This window comes from Mycteria americana, chromosome 24 (assembly GCF_035582795.1).
Source record: "Mycteria americana isolate JAX WOST 10 ecotype Jacksonville Zoo and Gardens chromosome 24, USCA_MyAme_1.0, whole genome shotgun sequence".
Lineage (NCBI taxonomy): Eukaryota > Metazoa > Chordata > Aves > Ciconiiformes > Ciconiidae > Mycteria > Mycteria americana.
In genome coordinates this window covers 4,797,704-4,812,604 of record NC_134388.1, presented here as the reverse complement: position 1 = coordinate 4,812,604, position 14,901 = coordinate 4,797,704, and the positions used below count along the sequence as shown (strand labels likewise).

At 42.5% G+C, this 14,901-nt stretch overlaps 1 protein-coding gene across 6 annotated transcripts in view; it reads right to left on the bottom strand.

The window, feature by feature from the left end:
* Positions 1 to 14,901, bottom strand: part of CRTC1 (CREB regulated transcription coactivator 1) — a 46,827-nt gene extending 31,926 nt beyond the window's left edge. For 5 of the 6 annotated variants that reach the window (XR_012778774.1, XM_075524596.1, XM_075524597.1 and 2 more), the window contains exon 1: positions 14,713 to 14,901. Coding sequence is in view for 4 of the 6 variants with exons in the window: in XM_075524596.1 (XP_075380711.1) it covers positions 14,713 to 14,838 (126 nt within the window). In the remaining 2 variants the exon portion in view is untranslated. Of the gene's footprint in view, positions 1 to 4,089; positions 4,110 to 14,712 lie in introns of those variants that run through there. The other variant, XM_075524601.1, reaches the window with a different exon arrangement.

The window sequence follows — 14,901 nt, the reverse complement described above, 5'->3', positions numbered from 1 at the left end:
CAGCATGAAATTAAACACTAAGTCAAACAAACCCTCAAGACAAGTCAGTTACTCAGCAGAATCCCAGTGGAAGTATTTTCTTCAAAGAGAGATTTCTTCCCATTCACAATCCTCATGTTGATAAGAAAAGCAAATACGGTCTTAAAAAGAAAGATAAGTTAACATCAATTTAATGATTCAGTTATTGCATTTAGACTTAGTGGCAACATAGCTGCTAGCTAAAAATCACTTAATTACCCATCTAACTATTACATGAAAAAAGTTCTTCACGTTTGTGTCCAAGTTGCCAAAAACTATCCAACAATTAACTAACTGCTCTGACCACCAAAAGAGTTTGACTCCTCCCTTCCCCTCAAACGAACCCTTTTTTGTTAATATTCTAAAGTTCGTATTTAAAAACTCTGCGCTTGCTACCCAACCAATTTCTAAAATTAATATACATCAAAATAACTGCTCATTTACTAAAACCACCCTCCATGAAAGCTGTCTAGAATTTATTTAATTAAATGAGGAAGGATTCACAAATCAATAAAAGAGAATCCTGGTAACTCAAGGAAAAGAACATTTAAATGTTAGCCACAATTTCATTAATTATAGCAGGTATTCATCTGCCAGTCCCTCTCTACATCAACAGACCCAGACGCAATCTCATTAAAGCCAAGAAACTAAAATTAATATCAATAATGAGAAGACACAGAAAGTTATTAGCAGAAAAAAAGTTTCATGAGCAATGGAGGATGTAGTTTTATAATACAACCGAGCAGATCACACCGTGCAGAACACAGTCCCAGTGCCCTGTCTGCCGTTTCTTTCCCAGGAAAGCTGTATAACCTTGCCCCTCTCCTTGTACCCGAACTCTTATGACCTGAAAGAAATCTGCTTAAAGAGGCTGAACCAGCAAAAAAACTGTGTGGGTTAGCTTGGTTTCTCTTAACTTGCTCACCCCACCACCAGATGAATTTTTGATAGTAGAAGGGAAACAGGAGAGAGCAGCGGGAGCCAACAAAAGGACGATTTCTTCCAATATTCAGGTACCAGACTAACTCAGCTGTATGGTCCAATTTCACATTAAGTTTCAGGGATGCCTACTGAAGCTGACGTCTGAGCAAACCTCATCTTTGCTCTCGCGGAAGCTGGAAGGTATGAAAAGAATGAGTCAAACGAACAAGAGAACGGGGCCTCGCGTTACAGCAACCCGGCATTTCTGTCTTCCCTCTGCCACCAAAGTTCCTCAGGACTCTACATGAGCTATTAAGGCCTTTTTCAGAGGCAATTGCTAATTTTCAGGTTACTCAACACAAAATATCGGGGGTCTGTCAGAATTACCAATTGCGGTCTAAAGTACTACTTCTCCTGGAGTCAACTGGACCTGTGCTGTGAGTGTATAAAGCACTTTAAAAACTGAAAACCTGCTGTTGGGTTTTCCCCCCCGAGTACCAAGTGTAACAAATTGGACATTCAAAGCATCAATTTCTTCTGTTTTACTGCCTGCATCTTAGTTATCCTCCTATAAAAGGAGAATAATCACCCCAGAAGAATATTGTAAAGATTAAGTTGTTTTTGAACTACTCACACTCCTTAACCGTGTAAGGCGTGGAGCACTTCCCTGGGGGTTTAATTATCCTATCAGCAAACCAAAGTTTGACTGGTGCACTCTAAGGCCCAGAGCTATACACTGAACAACGAGGATAAATCAAGATATTTAACAGCCTCCCAGTAAGCCACCATTATCTATTTTTGTGCTGAAAGAGGCAGGGGTCTCGGTCTCACTAGGGGAGTGGGGAATATATGATAAATTAATTAAAGACTATCATACTGCTCACACAGAAGGAGATGAATGAAGATTGGAAAGACTTTTGGAATGTTTGACTTTTTAATCTATATAATGCTTTTCTAGTTTGAGTACAAGTGATAAGTTAATACTGACCGTTTTTGTAGTGCTATCAGGTTTTTGATGATTTATTGCAAATAATTAAAAAGATTTCCATTATTTAGATGTTACAGATTAAAATCCACCTACGCATGTTATCGAATAGCTGAATAGGTGACTAAAGAGATGGATGTCTATTTGCAATTCTAGCCCTTTACTTTCATTTTCCAAGTAGTTAAAAATTAGATTATGAAATCTAATAACATCAATACTTTCCCCTTCATTTGAGCATGCACCCGTGGAAGCGTGTATATGATAGATGTTTCTTTTCAATCCAAAGTATGTCCTGATGGTCAGGGGAAATAAACATTGATGTAAACCCACTTCTTTTACATTGTCTTTCAGAGCACCTAATGCTACTCTGCCTAACAGAAAACAAAAAGGCGCAGCATCAGGAAACTACAGCTCAAGTTCTTTTATAAAAAAAGAGACTGATTCTCTAGAAAATGGCTTGACCACATGGCTAGATAAAAAATATCTAGAATTACACAGAAGTTGCAGTCTGCTATCATCCCCTTAAAGCTAATGCATGCTGTAGATATAAAAAGGGAACTCTGAAAACTGCATTCCTTTAAAAATCAGAACCCATTTAAATGTGCCTGCTGCAAAGCAAGTGACACTGTTCTTTTATTTCTGAATAATCAACCTTTCATGGCAACAACGAAAAGCAAACACGGCACACAGAGTAATGCTAGAATAGAAAAAGCGTAGCCAACTTCTTCACAACTCTTCCTGGCTAATGGAGACAGACTACGCAGACCAATTTATCAAAGAAAAAGAAAAGAGAATCCCTTGTATTTCTCTCTCATTTGGGCTCTCTCAATCAGGAAGAAACACCATCAAGCCAGATTTCTAAAGTAACTTATTTCCTGCAGTTTCAAGTACTGATCCAACAGCAGCAGTAGATCCAAATGCACAGCTGTTCCTCCCAGGAAGACTGGTAAAGGAAATGAAGTCTGAAGTTTAGAGGAAAGGTATAATCCGCAGCGATAGCAGCTGCTCTGTCTGGGTCACTTGGGATTTAAAATATTCCATCATCAGCTTCGTAACAAAATGTTTTGCAATGTTGGGGTTTTTTTTTATTTTAGTATGTTTTTATTTTCATAAAAGTGAAGATTTTAACACTGGCTAGAAACAGACAAGTGCGGACAAGCTGTGCAAAAGTTTCCCTTGTTGCCTCTGCCAATCATATTTGGCCTTCTAATGCTATTAGCATCCTAGCGCAATAGATATTGCAGAGAAAAGTACTACCAAGCCAAAACAGGAAGCCAAATGTCTACTACAAACTAAGTGAAAATTACCACGAAAAAATCCAGACATATGGTATGAACTGGATTTGAACCCCTGCTTTTAGAACTGCTACATCATTGTTTACTCTTCCATCACCGTAACTGTCATTTAAGTCACTTCCAAGTATTTGTCCCATTATCACATCGACATGTCAGGACACAAACAGAAAAACTCTGCAGGCCAGCCAAACACAGTCATTAAGAATAAAAAGTCAAGAAAATAATTAAAAAAAAAAAAAAAAGGCATTTTTCCTTCTTTTTTTTTTAGGGAAGGAATCTGTTGTAATATATTGGAATTTAGCAGCCACAAAAGAGCAACAGCTTTGTTTCTGCCACACTGAAACACTTCACAACCAACTCTTTACTCATAGCAGAGCTGCAAACACAAGGCCAGCACTGCACTTGATTTTTACCAGCGGATAGCTATAGTATGCTACCAAATATACCATTCAAGGATTGAGGGTTTTCCCAATGCACTAAAATACTCAAATTTTCTCAAAGACTTCAGAAATTAGCAACAAACGAGAGGTGACATATTCAATGACCAGAACCAGTGGGATTCTGCTACAGCCTGTGAGCGTCCCAGCTCACAGGAACTCAGTACAAGGGTCTGCACAGAGGGAAGGGGAAGCAGAATCCCCCCCCTTTATCTCATGGAGCCAGAGCTTGAGAGGAAAGCGGAGCTCTCCCCAGATGCCATGAAAAAATAAACTGGGGATCAGAAGAAGGGTTTTTCATCAATTGAGTAATGAAATCTGCTAGTCAGAGGAAAGGGAACGGCAAGATAGCTAACTTAAGATTTTATAAACCTGATTAAGCTTAAAGGTTACCTGATAGTATTACATATATGCTGCAATTCCAGTTGCTTACCAGTAAAACTGTGAGGTCTCAAAGGGTGTGTATCTATTGGAACACCTGCATGGGTCCCTTGCAGCTGCATAAAAGCCTTGACAAAATTAAGGCAGTCCTGAATGATTCTGTGCTTTGAAAAGGAGAAAGGAGATGATGGAGTAAGCTCTTATCTCTAGTGTCTATGGCAATGCTAGTCATTTGAGGAAGGCATTCCTATCAGTTTATTTCTGGGACTATCTAAAACCATTTAATTTTTGCAGCTAGCACGTCCATAAAGCAAAGACCTGCAAAGGCAAAGATCACTTTCCCTCCATTTCAGGAGGGGCAGCCGTTATCGTAGGTTCTTCCTCATAAAAAACCATCTTGCTCACCTGGCTGATTCACAAAGCGAAGAACAGAGAACAGGAGAAAAAGCAAACCCGAAAAGCTTAGATGTAGCCCTAGCCCACGCAGCTGAGGTGCAAAGTGTCACTACTATAAACCAACTTAAAATAAACTTCTCCCAACTGGTAACCGTAATACTGCCTTGCTAAAAGCATTATAGTCCAGTCAAATAAATTTCATTCATAAGAGCTGAGATATATATTGATCAGCAAAGCTTAAACAGGAATCATCTGAATCCCTGCCAACCAGCGATCACTGCACTTTTAGCACTCCAAGAGAGCCAATTATTACTCATGAGTTCATGATGTTTTCTTCACCTTCCTGTTGAAGAGGTTATTTAAGACCTCAAATCACTTAACTGGATTGTTTTGTCCTGTTATGAGTCATCCACAAATTCCAAGGCACCATTAGATTCTCCTTCAGGAGCTGCAACCAACTCCCCAGATTGCCTCAGCTATAAAACTGTGAGGAAACGGGGTTATAAAAATTACACACCTACTCGGACCTCTACCCCCAGATGTCTTCTAGAATTCATGTGAAAGCGAAAAGATCTCACCCCCTAACGTACACTTACTATTTATAAACCACCCCAAATCCGCATTACGCTCCAGATCAAAAATCCTTTTTCTTGTGAACCCAAAGAGAACAAACCAGAATGTGTAACTTTTGCGGAGGAAGAGGGAGGGGAGAGGGAAGAAGGCAGTAGCATTTAATGCTGCAAATTTTTTTTATTATTTATTTCTGTTTTACACCAGCAGAACTGCGAACAGTGGCACTTCTTTATGCATTAGCTGTATTTAACTTTCTCCAGAAAACGAACCAATATGAACTATTCGATGTTTTGGGATTTGAAGGCAAAGAATTGGTAAGAACACACCTTGCAGAATTTGAATAAAGTAATAATAATAATAAAATTTAATACACAGGCTGTCACTCTGTGTTTAAAAACACTTTGCTATTTCTGGTGAACAAAGGTTTACTGTTTAAAACTTAACAGTCACAACTGAGTAGCAAGTAAAAACAGGATACAGCACAACTAGAGACTTAAAATAGTGACTATTCTTCAGAGTTCTGCTCTATCACCGGGCAGAGTGCCAAGCTAAGCTACAATATGAACCAAACCTGATTTGCACTGCTTTTAAAAACAAACCAGATCCCGTGTCAGTTCTGCAAATGCCACCCTTCTTTTCTGAAAGGGTTTCAAAAAGCGAAAGGCATGTATGTTGCTGATAATTCAATATAATACATCAGAGAGGACTCATATTTGAAGCTCGTTGATTTGATAGCAAAAAGAATTCTTAGCCTCCCTGATACATTTAAATCTAGCGTGACGCTCTCTAAATCTATTTATTTTAATGATTGTTATTAGCTAACAATGTACTTTTAAAGAAAATACTCATTCTGAGCAGGCCAACATATCTGTTTGCTGGTTGACAGACAACACTTCAGAAGACAACAGAGAACGAGTGTCCAGGCTAAAAAAACGTTCCTAAGCCATCTCCATTCCTCCTATTGAAATGTCTCAGCAAAGATGAAATAAAAGCAGAGATGCCCTCATTAAGCAAGATAAAAATAGCTTTTATGTTCCATTTTTTATTTTTAGCTAAAGAATGAAAATTCAGTTATGTAACCCTACAAGTTTCGTAAATTAGGAGACAAGCAGGGCATGTTTGCACTCTTTGGAGTTCATTAGCGATCAGGAGAGCACCTAACTCCGCACTGATAGTAGCCACAAGCACAGCTCCTTCAGTTAGAAACCTATTGGCACAGAATAAATGTGCAATTTAGCTGCTGCCGAAGCTCACATTGGTTCACAGGCAGAGAAACCCATTTCATGATGACCTTCAGTCCGTGATACCAAGATAACACTTCATCAGTCCCCAAAACTGCCATGGCCTTCGCAGCATGTTCTTCCCTCCAACATTTCCTCCCACTGCAGCTCAACCTTAAGCCCTCCTATTACAGCTCAAGAAATCATTCGTAGCTCTTAAGATGAGGCATCAGACAATTCTCTAAGTATTAAAAATATCTGCCATTAGATTCAAAATTCTTCGAACGCAAAAGCCTCGTACAATGTAATCATTTCACTGCACAAGAGAAAAATCTAATTACAATGAGAAGGTCAATAAGACATTTGAATCTGAGTAGGCTGGTGGAAACTTGTGCAATATTTAAGATATTATTTTTGCTCTTCCCTCACTAGTGGAGAAATGCCACAGAGGTGGTGAGAGGGAACAGGGTCTTGTGGAACTGTGAATAAAAGACTGCAACAAGGACGATCCTTGCCCATTGCATGTACAGACAGAACAAGGAGAAACCCAGTTAACCCCACTCCAATAATTGGTGGCTGCTGAATGGACGCCATGAATACAATCTACATAAGACTTGGCAAGGAAAGAAAAAGGTGAAAAGTCAGTATGTTAAACAATCACTGTCTTCCCTTTTGCTACTGAGGGGTTTTTTCCCCCTTAATCCAGCTTATGGATATTGAAACACCACTTAAGGACTCCAGAGCTAGAAAAATCTTCCGCACAGCTTCCCATCGCTACAAGATGCTGCTTCTACAACAGGTCTAAAGAGGCACCAATGTACAGAAAGGCAGGTCACAAAGAACTGATATGCTTTCCCAGTTGAGAACGATCACCATCTGCCTGAAAATACATATATTTTGGAAAATCAACTCAAATTCCCTCCCCTTTGAGACCTCGGCCATCCAAGGAAAATACTACTAACATAAATAGTAATAGCTGCGTATCAAAATTAATTGAAAATTCACCTAACAGAACTGCAGTCTTACATTAACACACCTTACTACTATGTAGTGATAAGTAACCATACTAAACACAAGCGAGTATCCCAGCAGGGATATCACAGAGGATATTTTCCCATTCGTCAAGAGAAGTGATAGACCAAGCAGGCAAGAAAGTAAATTACACATTGAGAGAACCTGCCTGTAAAATACAGACTTTTAGACAAGGATCATGAAGTGCTGTAGAATTATTACTGAAGCCTAAAGCCAGAAGGCGTAATTTCATTCTCCTCTACTTCATTATTTAAGACCCACTCTTTGTGGGTGCGTGTTGTTGTTTTATTGCAAAGGATTGTTCTGGTACAAGGGGAAGAATTTTCAGTTCCCAAGAAATAATTTGCAAAACAAGACTATTATCAACACCCAATTACAACTTTATAAAGTACCAATGAGATCATGCAAAAACAAATACGCACTTTTGCAAATGACAAACTGGTTGACAAATACGCACTTTTGCAATGCTCATTTGGCCCGACAAGTACCAGTGGAGATCTTGACAGAAATCTTATTCTTGAATATCACTTACACAGCACTAAACATGCTATGCAAACCACTTAAAACAAATCAAAGCAACATTTTAAATATTAACTCCTACGCGTGATCAGATACACCGATCTTCGCTAATGAGTTAATAAAGACTCAAAAGTTTGGCTACCAACTCAAGTTTACACCAAAGCCTTTGGGATCACATTTGTTTATCGAAATGCAAGTAGTTTAGACCAAAAGAAAAAAAAGGGCAGCAGCACTGAGGTCACAACCGGTCGCTGTCACAAAATGAACACTGCTGCAGGCTTATGTTCACAAAAGCTACCAGATTTTGACAGTTTGCTTCTTTTCACCCACTTACTCCAATCCTGTCAGCTACCATATACCCTCGACTAAAAGCAACAGCTACTCTAGCACATCTACGAAAACACCGGGGTAAAATTCCACCCATCACAACCAGAAATGTTATTTTAAAAAACATTTTTTTTAAGATACAGTACTACATTTGCTGAAAAGCGCCCTGAAGTATACTTGAGTTTCAGATCCTACATTAGGTACAAAAATATCGATGCCAGCATGGAACATACCATTAGAGACTGATAGATGCTGTCGGGGAGATTGACAAAACCGCTATAATGCAGTCCAAGAAAACGCTCCTTTGCAATTAGAGACAGATAGTAGAAACCAAAGACAAATATTCAGCCTTTAAGACATTTTTTTAAAATTCCCATTGATCATTTTTGAGATGTCCACTTTTTGCCAAATCAGTATTTTATTACCACGACAATGAAAGTGTCTAGAAATACTCAATAATTTCTTACAGAACAACTTACACGTCTAGTCAGAGCAGGAAACTGCCGGGGCTAAAGCTCACCTCAAAGAAACCCCAAGCCCCTTGGTTTGATTTAATATGGTCAATCCCTGATGCAACCCATTGCATGGCCACACTGGAGCTCGCACTAACATGGAGCTGGGCAGCTGCAGGAGTGAAAGAATACACGAGCTTAAACGTGCACAATGCTGCTGCCTCAGCAAAGAATCAGGGTCTGGATCTTGATAAGGTATGGTAAATGCTTCATAACTAAAATCAATGACATGAATAAACTGATTATAAAACTGAAAACAAATGGTTAGTGCTAAAAGTGGCGGTTTGATGAAAGGCAGATTAAAATAAAAGTCTTTTCCAAATTAGCACAGGTAATCCAAGATGGCTAGAAAAATAATGCTGTTTACTTGATAAAAAAATTAAAATAAGAAGTCATCTGACTGAGAAACCTAACTACGGTTAAAAATGGTTTTCAACACCACGCCCTTACACAATCACATTATGGGCTTTCCAGGGCTTAGGGGTTTCCTCCCCTCCTTTTGGTTTTTTTCTGCGCTGTGTAAGGAATGGCCCTTTTCTGTTTCACCTAACAGGTACTGAAGAAAGTTTGCGTTTAGGCCACATGGCTACTAAAATAATTTTTCAGTACAACATATTCTTGAAAACTACTTCAAGGAGTGATTCCTGTTGTACCGTTTTGTGGTCTAATGCTTTACTTACACAGAGAACACGCATTTACCTCCTCCCTTCTACTGATGCCAGCACATAATTCAGATTAACACAGCATCAACTCCTCCCGTTGACTGATGATTTTGGCATGTCTGTAACTTCTACAGGAGGTTTGTAGCTCCTATATTCGCAACTAGAACTCAAAGTCATCCAAACAACATACTTCAGTTTGTAAATACAAGACCAAGAAAATCAGTATCTAGATCTAAAACTTTTCAAGATCTTAACTACAGGCAAAGCTTACCTCTGCAAGAACGGCTTTGCAGCTCGGTGATTCACTTCAAGGGAAAACCCCAAATCACCCTCAAAGGGTTGGAAGAGCTGACTGTACATAACCTTAAGAACGTATTCTCTTACTAAATGAGTAGCTTCTATAAATGCAAATTACTGCAAATGCTGAAGCTAAAGAAAACACTATACTGCTGAAGCTAAAGAAAACTTTGAAATGCAGCACACTGAGCTGAATTTCCACATGTTCATCCTGTGAATTACAATTAATACATGGAAATATAGCAGTCAATTAGAGTTTCACGTGCCTACAGATCCTTCATAGCTTTGCTACATCATTAAAACAGATGGACTTGGCCACTGCACAGAAAAAGACTTTGTCTGAGAGTTCAAGCAAGCAGCTGTAATGCATGGTAACGATGGAATAATAATAAAAAAAGTCATTGTCTCCTCAAAAAAAAAAAAAAAAAAAAAAAACCAAAAAAAAACCACAACAAAAACCTAACTGGGTTTACCAGAAGAAACATTACGCTGCTAACTGAAGTATGCGAGTTCTCCAGCATGGCATATCAGAAGCCGACTCGCATGTTTACCTTGGACAGCTCAGACGAGTTAGGGAAAGCCGAGTGTTGCACAAGAACAGAGATTCTTTGTGCCCCTGCGGGTAGCTCACCTCTGCATTTTCACTCTCTGATTTACAATAATTCTTTCAAAGAATTAACGACACTGCACCATTATTTCAGCACGTTCAATGTGGTTACTCGCCCAGCCTGTGTTTGTCAAAAGAACGATGATGCCCGCGGCCAGTGGTATAGATGCTACGATGTGGGAAGTGTATTTGGCAGTACGGAAACCAGCTGACTTGGTTCTGTGTCCTGCTTCATCAGAGAAGTTAGAGGAAGACCACAGATGAAGCCTAAGCGGCCTACTTCTTGGTCTGGAAATATGCAAATATAGGGTCCAAACCCTGTATTTGGGAAAGTAACAAAGAAAAACACTGTCTAGAGCTTGAAAAATTAACATTTCTGTTTTGAGAGAAACTCACAATGCTATTAACTTGAACACAACTACTCCCAGCTGCAAGCATTAATCTCTGTGCTTGGAGGGCTCAGTCCTGATTTTGATGTATTTCTTTAATATCTTTCAGACATTCAAAAATACTATTATGTAGTCAGGAATTTCTTTTTTATTGAATTATTTAATAAAAACATGCCGAAGACATTAGGAAACATTGCGACACTGTATCATCATCATCAGTGTTTCTCATTTTTAAAACCACAGATTAGCATTCCTGATTTAACTAAGCTTTTAAATACTGTTTTGCATACTATCTGCATCAAACGGTGATCTGTGAATGTACAAAGAGACATTTTGACCTCTTCCGCAGCCAGGAGGAACGAGTACATGAGTGACTGTCTCATACGCAAGTACAAATTTTGTTACAGGGAGGTGCGCACCTGCATATGTGTTTTACACACGCACTAATACAAACTATGGGGGGTTTACTTGATTTTTATTTAATTTCACTTCAGTCAAATGGCCATGTATGGATAGCTATGCCATTACAATATATTCCACTTGAAAAAGTTAAACTAAAACAGGATCTTCATATTAAAAATATACAGGTTTAAAATATAAACACCGACTTTTTACTTCACACAGTTGTCAAGAACTCGAAAAAGCAACGCAGGAGCACACAACTCTAGATAACACCTAAAAATACACATGCAATCCCTGTCACGGCACCATTGTATGGATTGACAAAGCACTGAATTATGTACTTGGGAACACAGAGAATACATTTTGTGTCACTGAGGAATACAGGTTATTACTAAAGATCCTCTTTTTGAGAAGTGCTGTGAGTTGTAACTCACCGAGACACCTTCTGCAAGTTGCCTGCATGGGGGGCTTTGTGTGCAGCAACAAAACTGTGTAAGTGGTGCTGGAATTTTGCAGAATGTTTCCAAACATCACCATTAACCCGTTTTTTCTTCCCTGTTTTCACTCCAGTAACATCAACGTCGGCGCAGCTCTCCAGGAGGTGGGGCTAGGCGAAACCAGGGACTGGCAGGATTTTGGAGTTAGGGGGTTAAGGGGTCTTTTTTTTAAGGTAAGACTGCAAGGTCTGTAAGAAGGAGCTCAAACACAGCTCTGGCTGAAATCCCTCAAAACTAAGTGACTTTAACAATATATATTAAAAAAACAATCCTGGAAACCTAAGAACGTCTCCAACTGAAAAAGAACCGCCTTTAAAATGCAGGTCACAAGCTACGCCCAAATTTTCTTTAAGATCTTACATTCTCTATCATTTCAAGAGCCATACATTGAAGAGCTCAGCACTATCTGTGTTATCCTCCATGTTAATGTTTTGTTAATTACAATTTTAAGGGGCAGTGACAGCCTTGTATGAGTAAATACACGCAACGCAGCAAGCACCACTGGGCTATGTTACAACAGAAATCGAGAGTAGGCCCGGGTAAAGAACCCATCCTTAAAACACAGAAATCGGTGCGCTTCTAAAATTTCATGCTTCACGTAAAAAAAAGGAAAGGAGCAGAACCACAAGCAAAATACAGGAGTCAATGTCACACAGAAAAAAAAAAAACCTCCCCCTCTTCTCACCCACTTTGTTACTATGGGACTCGCAGAAATCGCTGGATTATAAACACGAAGGTCCCACTCACAAGACAATTAAGCAGCTCCAGTGCTTCTATCGGCCACCCACCTCCACGACTCTTCGCAAGGTCTGTGTCTCCCAGAAAAGCTAACAGGCATTCTTGAATTTGCCAGCTGAAAGACAGGACTTTGTTGCTCCTGCGAACAGGGGAACACTTTTGAAACCAAAGCACTTTATTTTTCTAAGGAATTCTTTTTTTCCAACTGAATGGTAAGCGCAAGAGAGAAAGGAGGAGTTAATATCATGCTCTGTTTTGTCCTGGGCAAGAAAGACGTATCATAACTTAAAAATCTCAGATGGACTGAACAGCATAAATAGGTGGAAGATTACCAAGTCAGAAAGCAAGCTCAGAAACAGCGTGTGTACGCACAAGAAATGGTGGAACAGTAGTTCTCTGCCTCTGCTAGGACCAGTAACTAACAATAAAACAGACAAGATGGTAAACATTGCAAAAAGACAATTACTAATAATGAAAAGGCAACAGAAATTTTGGGCCGCTTCCACAAACTGAGTAACGCATTTTCAAACTGACAGCAAAGTGTTGGTTGCCAAATGAAAATGAGAGCAAACAGCAAAGTTGTGCTTAACCCCTTTTTGCTTTTATACTGCATTTTAAACACAGATGAAATCATGGAATTTAGAAGAAAAAGTCTACAAAGGAGACATTTTGCTCAGCTATTTGGTCAGTGTTTCCATCACTTCAGTACCCAGAATCCTCAGGCAACTTATTCATCTTGGGTCCTTTTCTCAGTACCAGGTTCTTGAAAATAAGATGGGTTTCCATCTGCAAAAGCTGGCTTAGGAGCACTCAGATTTGGGAGAACCTGAAGTAGGATTCTGACTTATCTTGCAGAAGGTGAACGCTACACGTAAGAGTTAATTGAAGGACAACCTGTAATCGCAGACTTCAGGAACTGTCTCTCAAGAATCCCCAGCTCTCCAGTGGCAGCCAAGGGCTGACCACCAAAAGGCAAAATCCCAGCGTACTGAGCTACCCAGGCATGGCAGAGGTGCAGAAACAAGACGACTCCAGCGACTGCAAACATCTCTAAATTGTCCTCACTCTGCTCTCAACTAACTCTAACAGTAACTCTAACAGCATCCTCTAGGAAACATCAACAAATAGTTTAGCGTGAACAAAGCTTGGGCCTCGCACCTTCCCAAGCAGGAGCTGACAGAAGCAGCATGCCTTCCTTTTACATCTGACCAGCAGCAGCACCAATTCAAAACAAATATTTACCCTATCCTGGCACAGAGGAATAAAAGGAAACATTTTACTGCAAATCCAACTCTACTTTTCTCTTGTTCCCATTCCTGCGAAGGTTCAGCCACAAACGAGATCATAAATTTTCTTGAGTTAAAAGAAAAACAAAAATGTTGACACGAGCAGGTGAGACAAGAACCGTACAGAAAAGCTCCAACATCCCTATATCTAAACCAGAAAAGGCATGTGATGCTTGGAAAGCGCATTTGTTATGCCGGTAATTTCTGCTGATGGGCTTTGCAGAGACATCAGAAGCCAAGGAGGATTTGGAAGTGCAGCAATTTGCACCTACGACAACTGGAGTGTAACAGGAACAACATTAGGGACACCAAGTCCAGCAACTCCCGCCGGGTCTCTGCACACCTTGGGCGCTCCGTGCCCACACGCCCCCGCAGCGGGGAAACGGGGCTTGGGGCAGGAGCCTGCCCTGCGCACCTGAAGGAGCAGGGGATGCTCCGCAGGCAGGCGGGTGCAAGGCTGGGACCCCCCCACCCCAACCCGGGCCTGTCCCGGGGTGAGGAACCGGGATCCCCCCTCAGACCCAGGTGAAGGAACCGGGACCCCTCCCCTCAGACCCGGGCCTGTCCCGGCGTGAGGAACTGGGACCCCTCATCAGGCTGGGGCCTGTTCTGGGGTGAGGAACCGGGGACCTCGCCTCAGACCCTGGTGAAGGAACCGGGACCCCCCGTCAGGCCGGGGCCTGTCCCGGCGTGAGGAACCGGGACCCCCCCTCAGGGAAGAGGGGGTCACCCCGACCCAGCCCCGGCACAGAGGAGCCCCCACCCAGCCGGGCCCGCTCCCGCGGAGACGTGAGGGGGGTGCCCCGACCCTGCCCCCGCGACGGGGGGACCGGGGACTCCCCCCCGGCCGGGCCCTGCCCCGGGGCCCCGCGAGGCGCACCTGCCCCCGCCGCGCCCCGCCCGGCGGCAGGTGCCGCTCTCCGGAGGATGCTGCGGGCCCCGGGCGGCGCGGCCCGGGCCCGGTGCCGAGGAAAGCGCGGGAGGAGGGCGGGGGGGCGGCGGCGCGCGGCCCCCCGCCCCGCGCCGAGGGCGCCGCCCGCCCCCGCCAGGGGGCGCTGCCCGCCGCCCCGCCCGCCGCGCGCCGCCGCTGCCCCCGGGCCGAGGGGCGCCGCGGGGGGCGCCGCCCCTCCCCCCCCCCGCCCGCCTCCGCCGGGGGCGCGCGCGCCGGGCAGCGGCGGGGGCGCGCGCGGGCGCGCGCGGGCGGCGGCGCCGGCTCACCCGGTGGGCGCGGGTCAGGCTCAGGTCCTTCATGACCTCCTCGAAGGCCGCCGTCTCCTCCGCCTGCTTCTGGTTGTGCAGCGCGATCTTCTCGCTGAATTTCCGCGGGTTGTTCGAGGCCGCCATCTTCCCCCGTCCGCATCCCCCTCCCCGCGCCGGAGGGGGCGAGGCGCATGCGCCAGGCGGGCC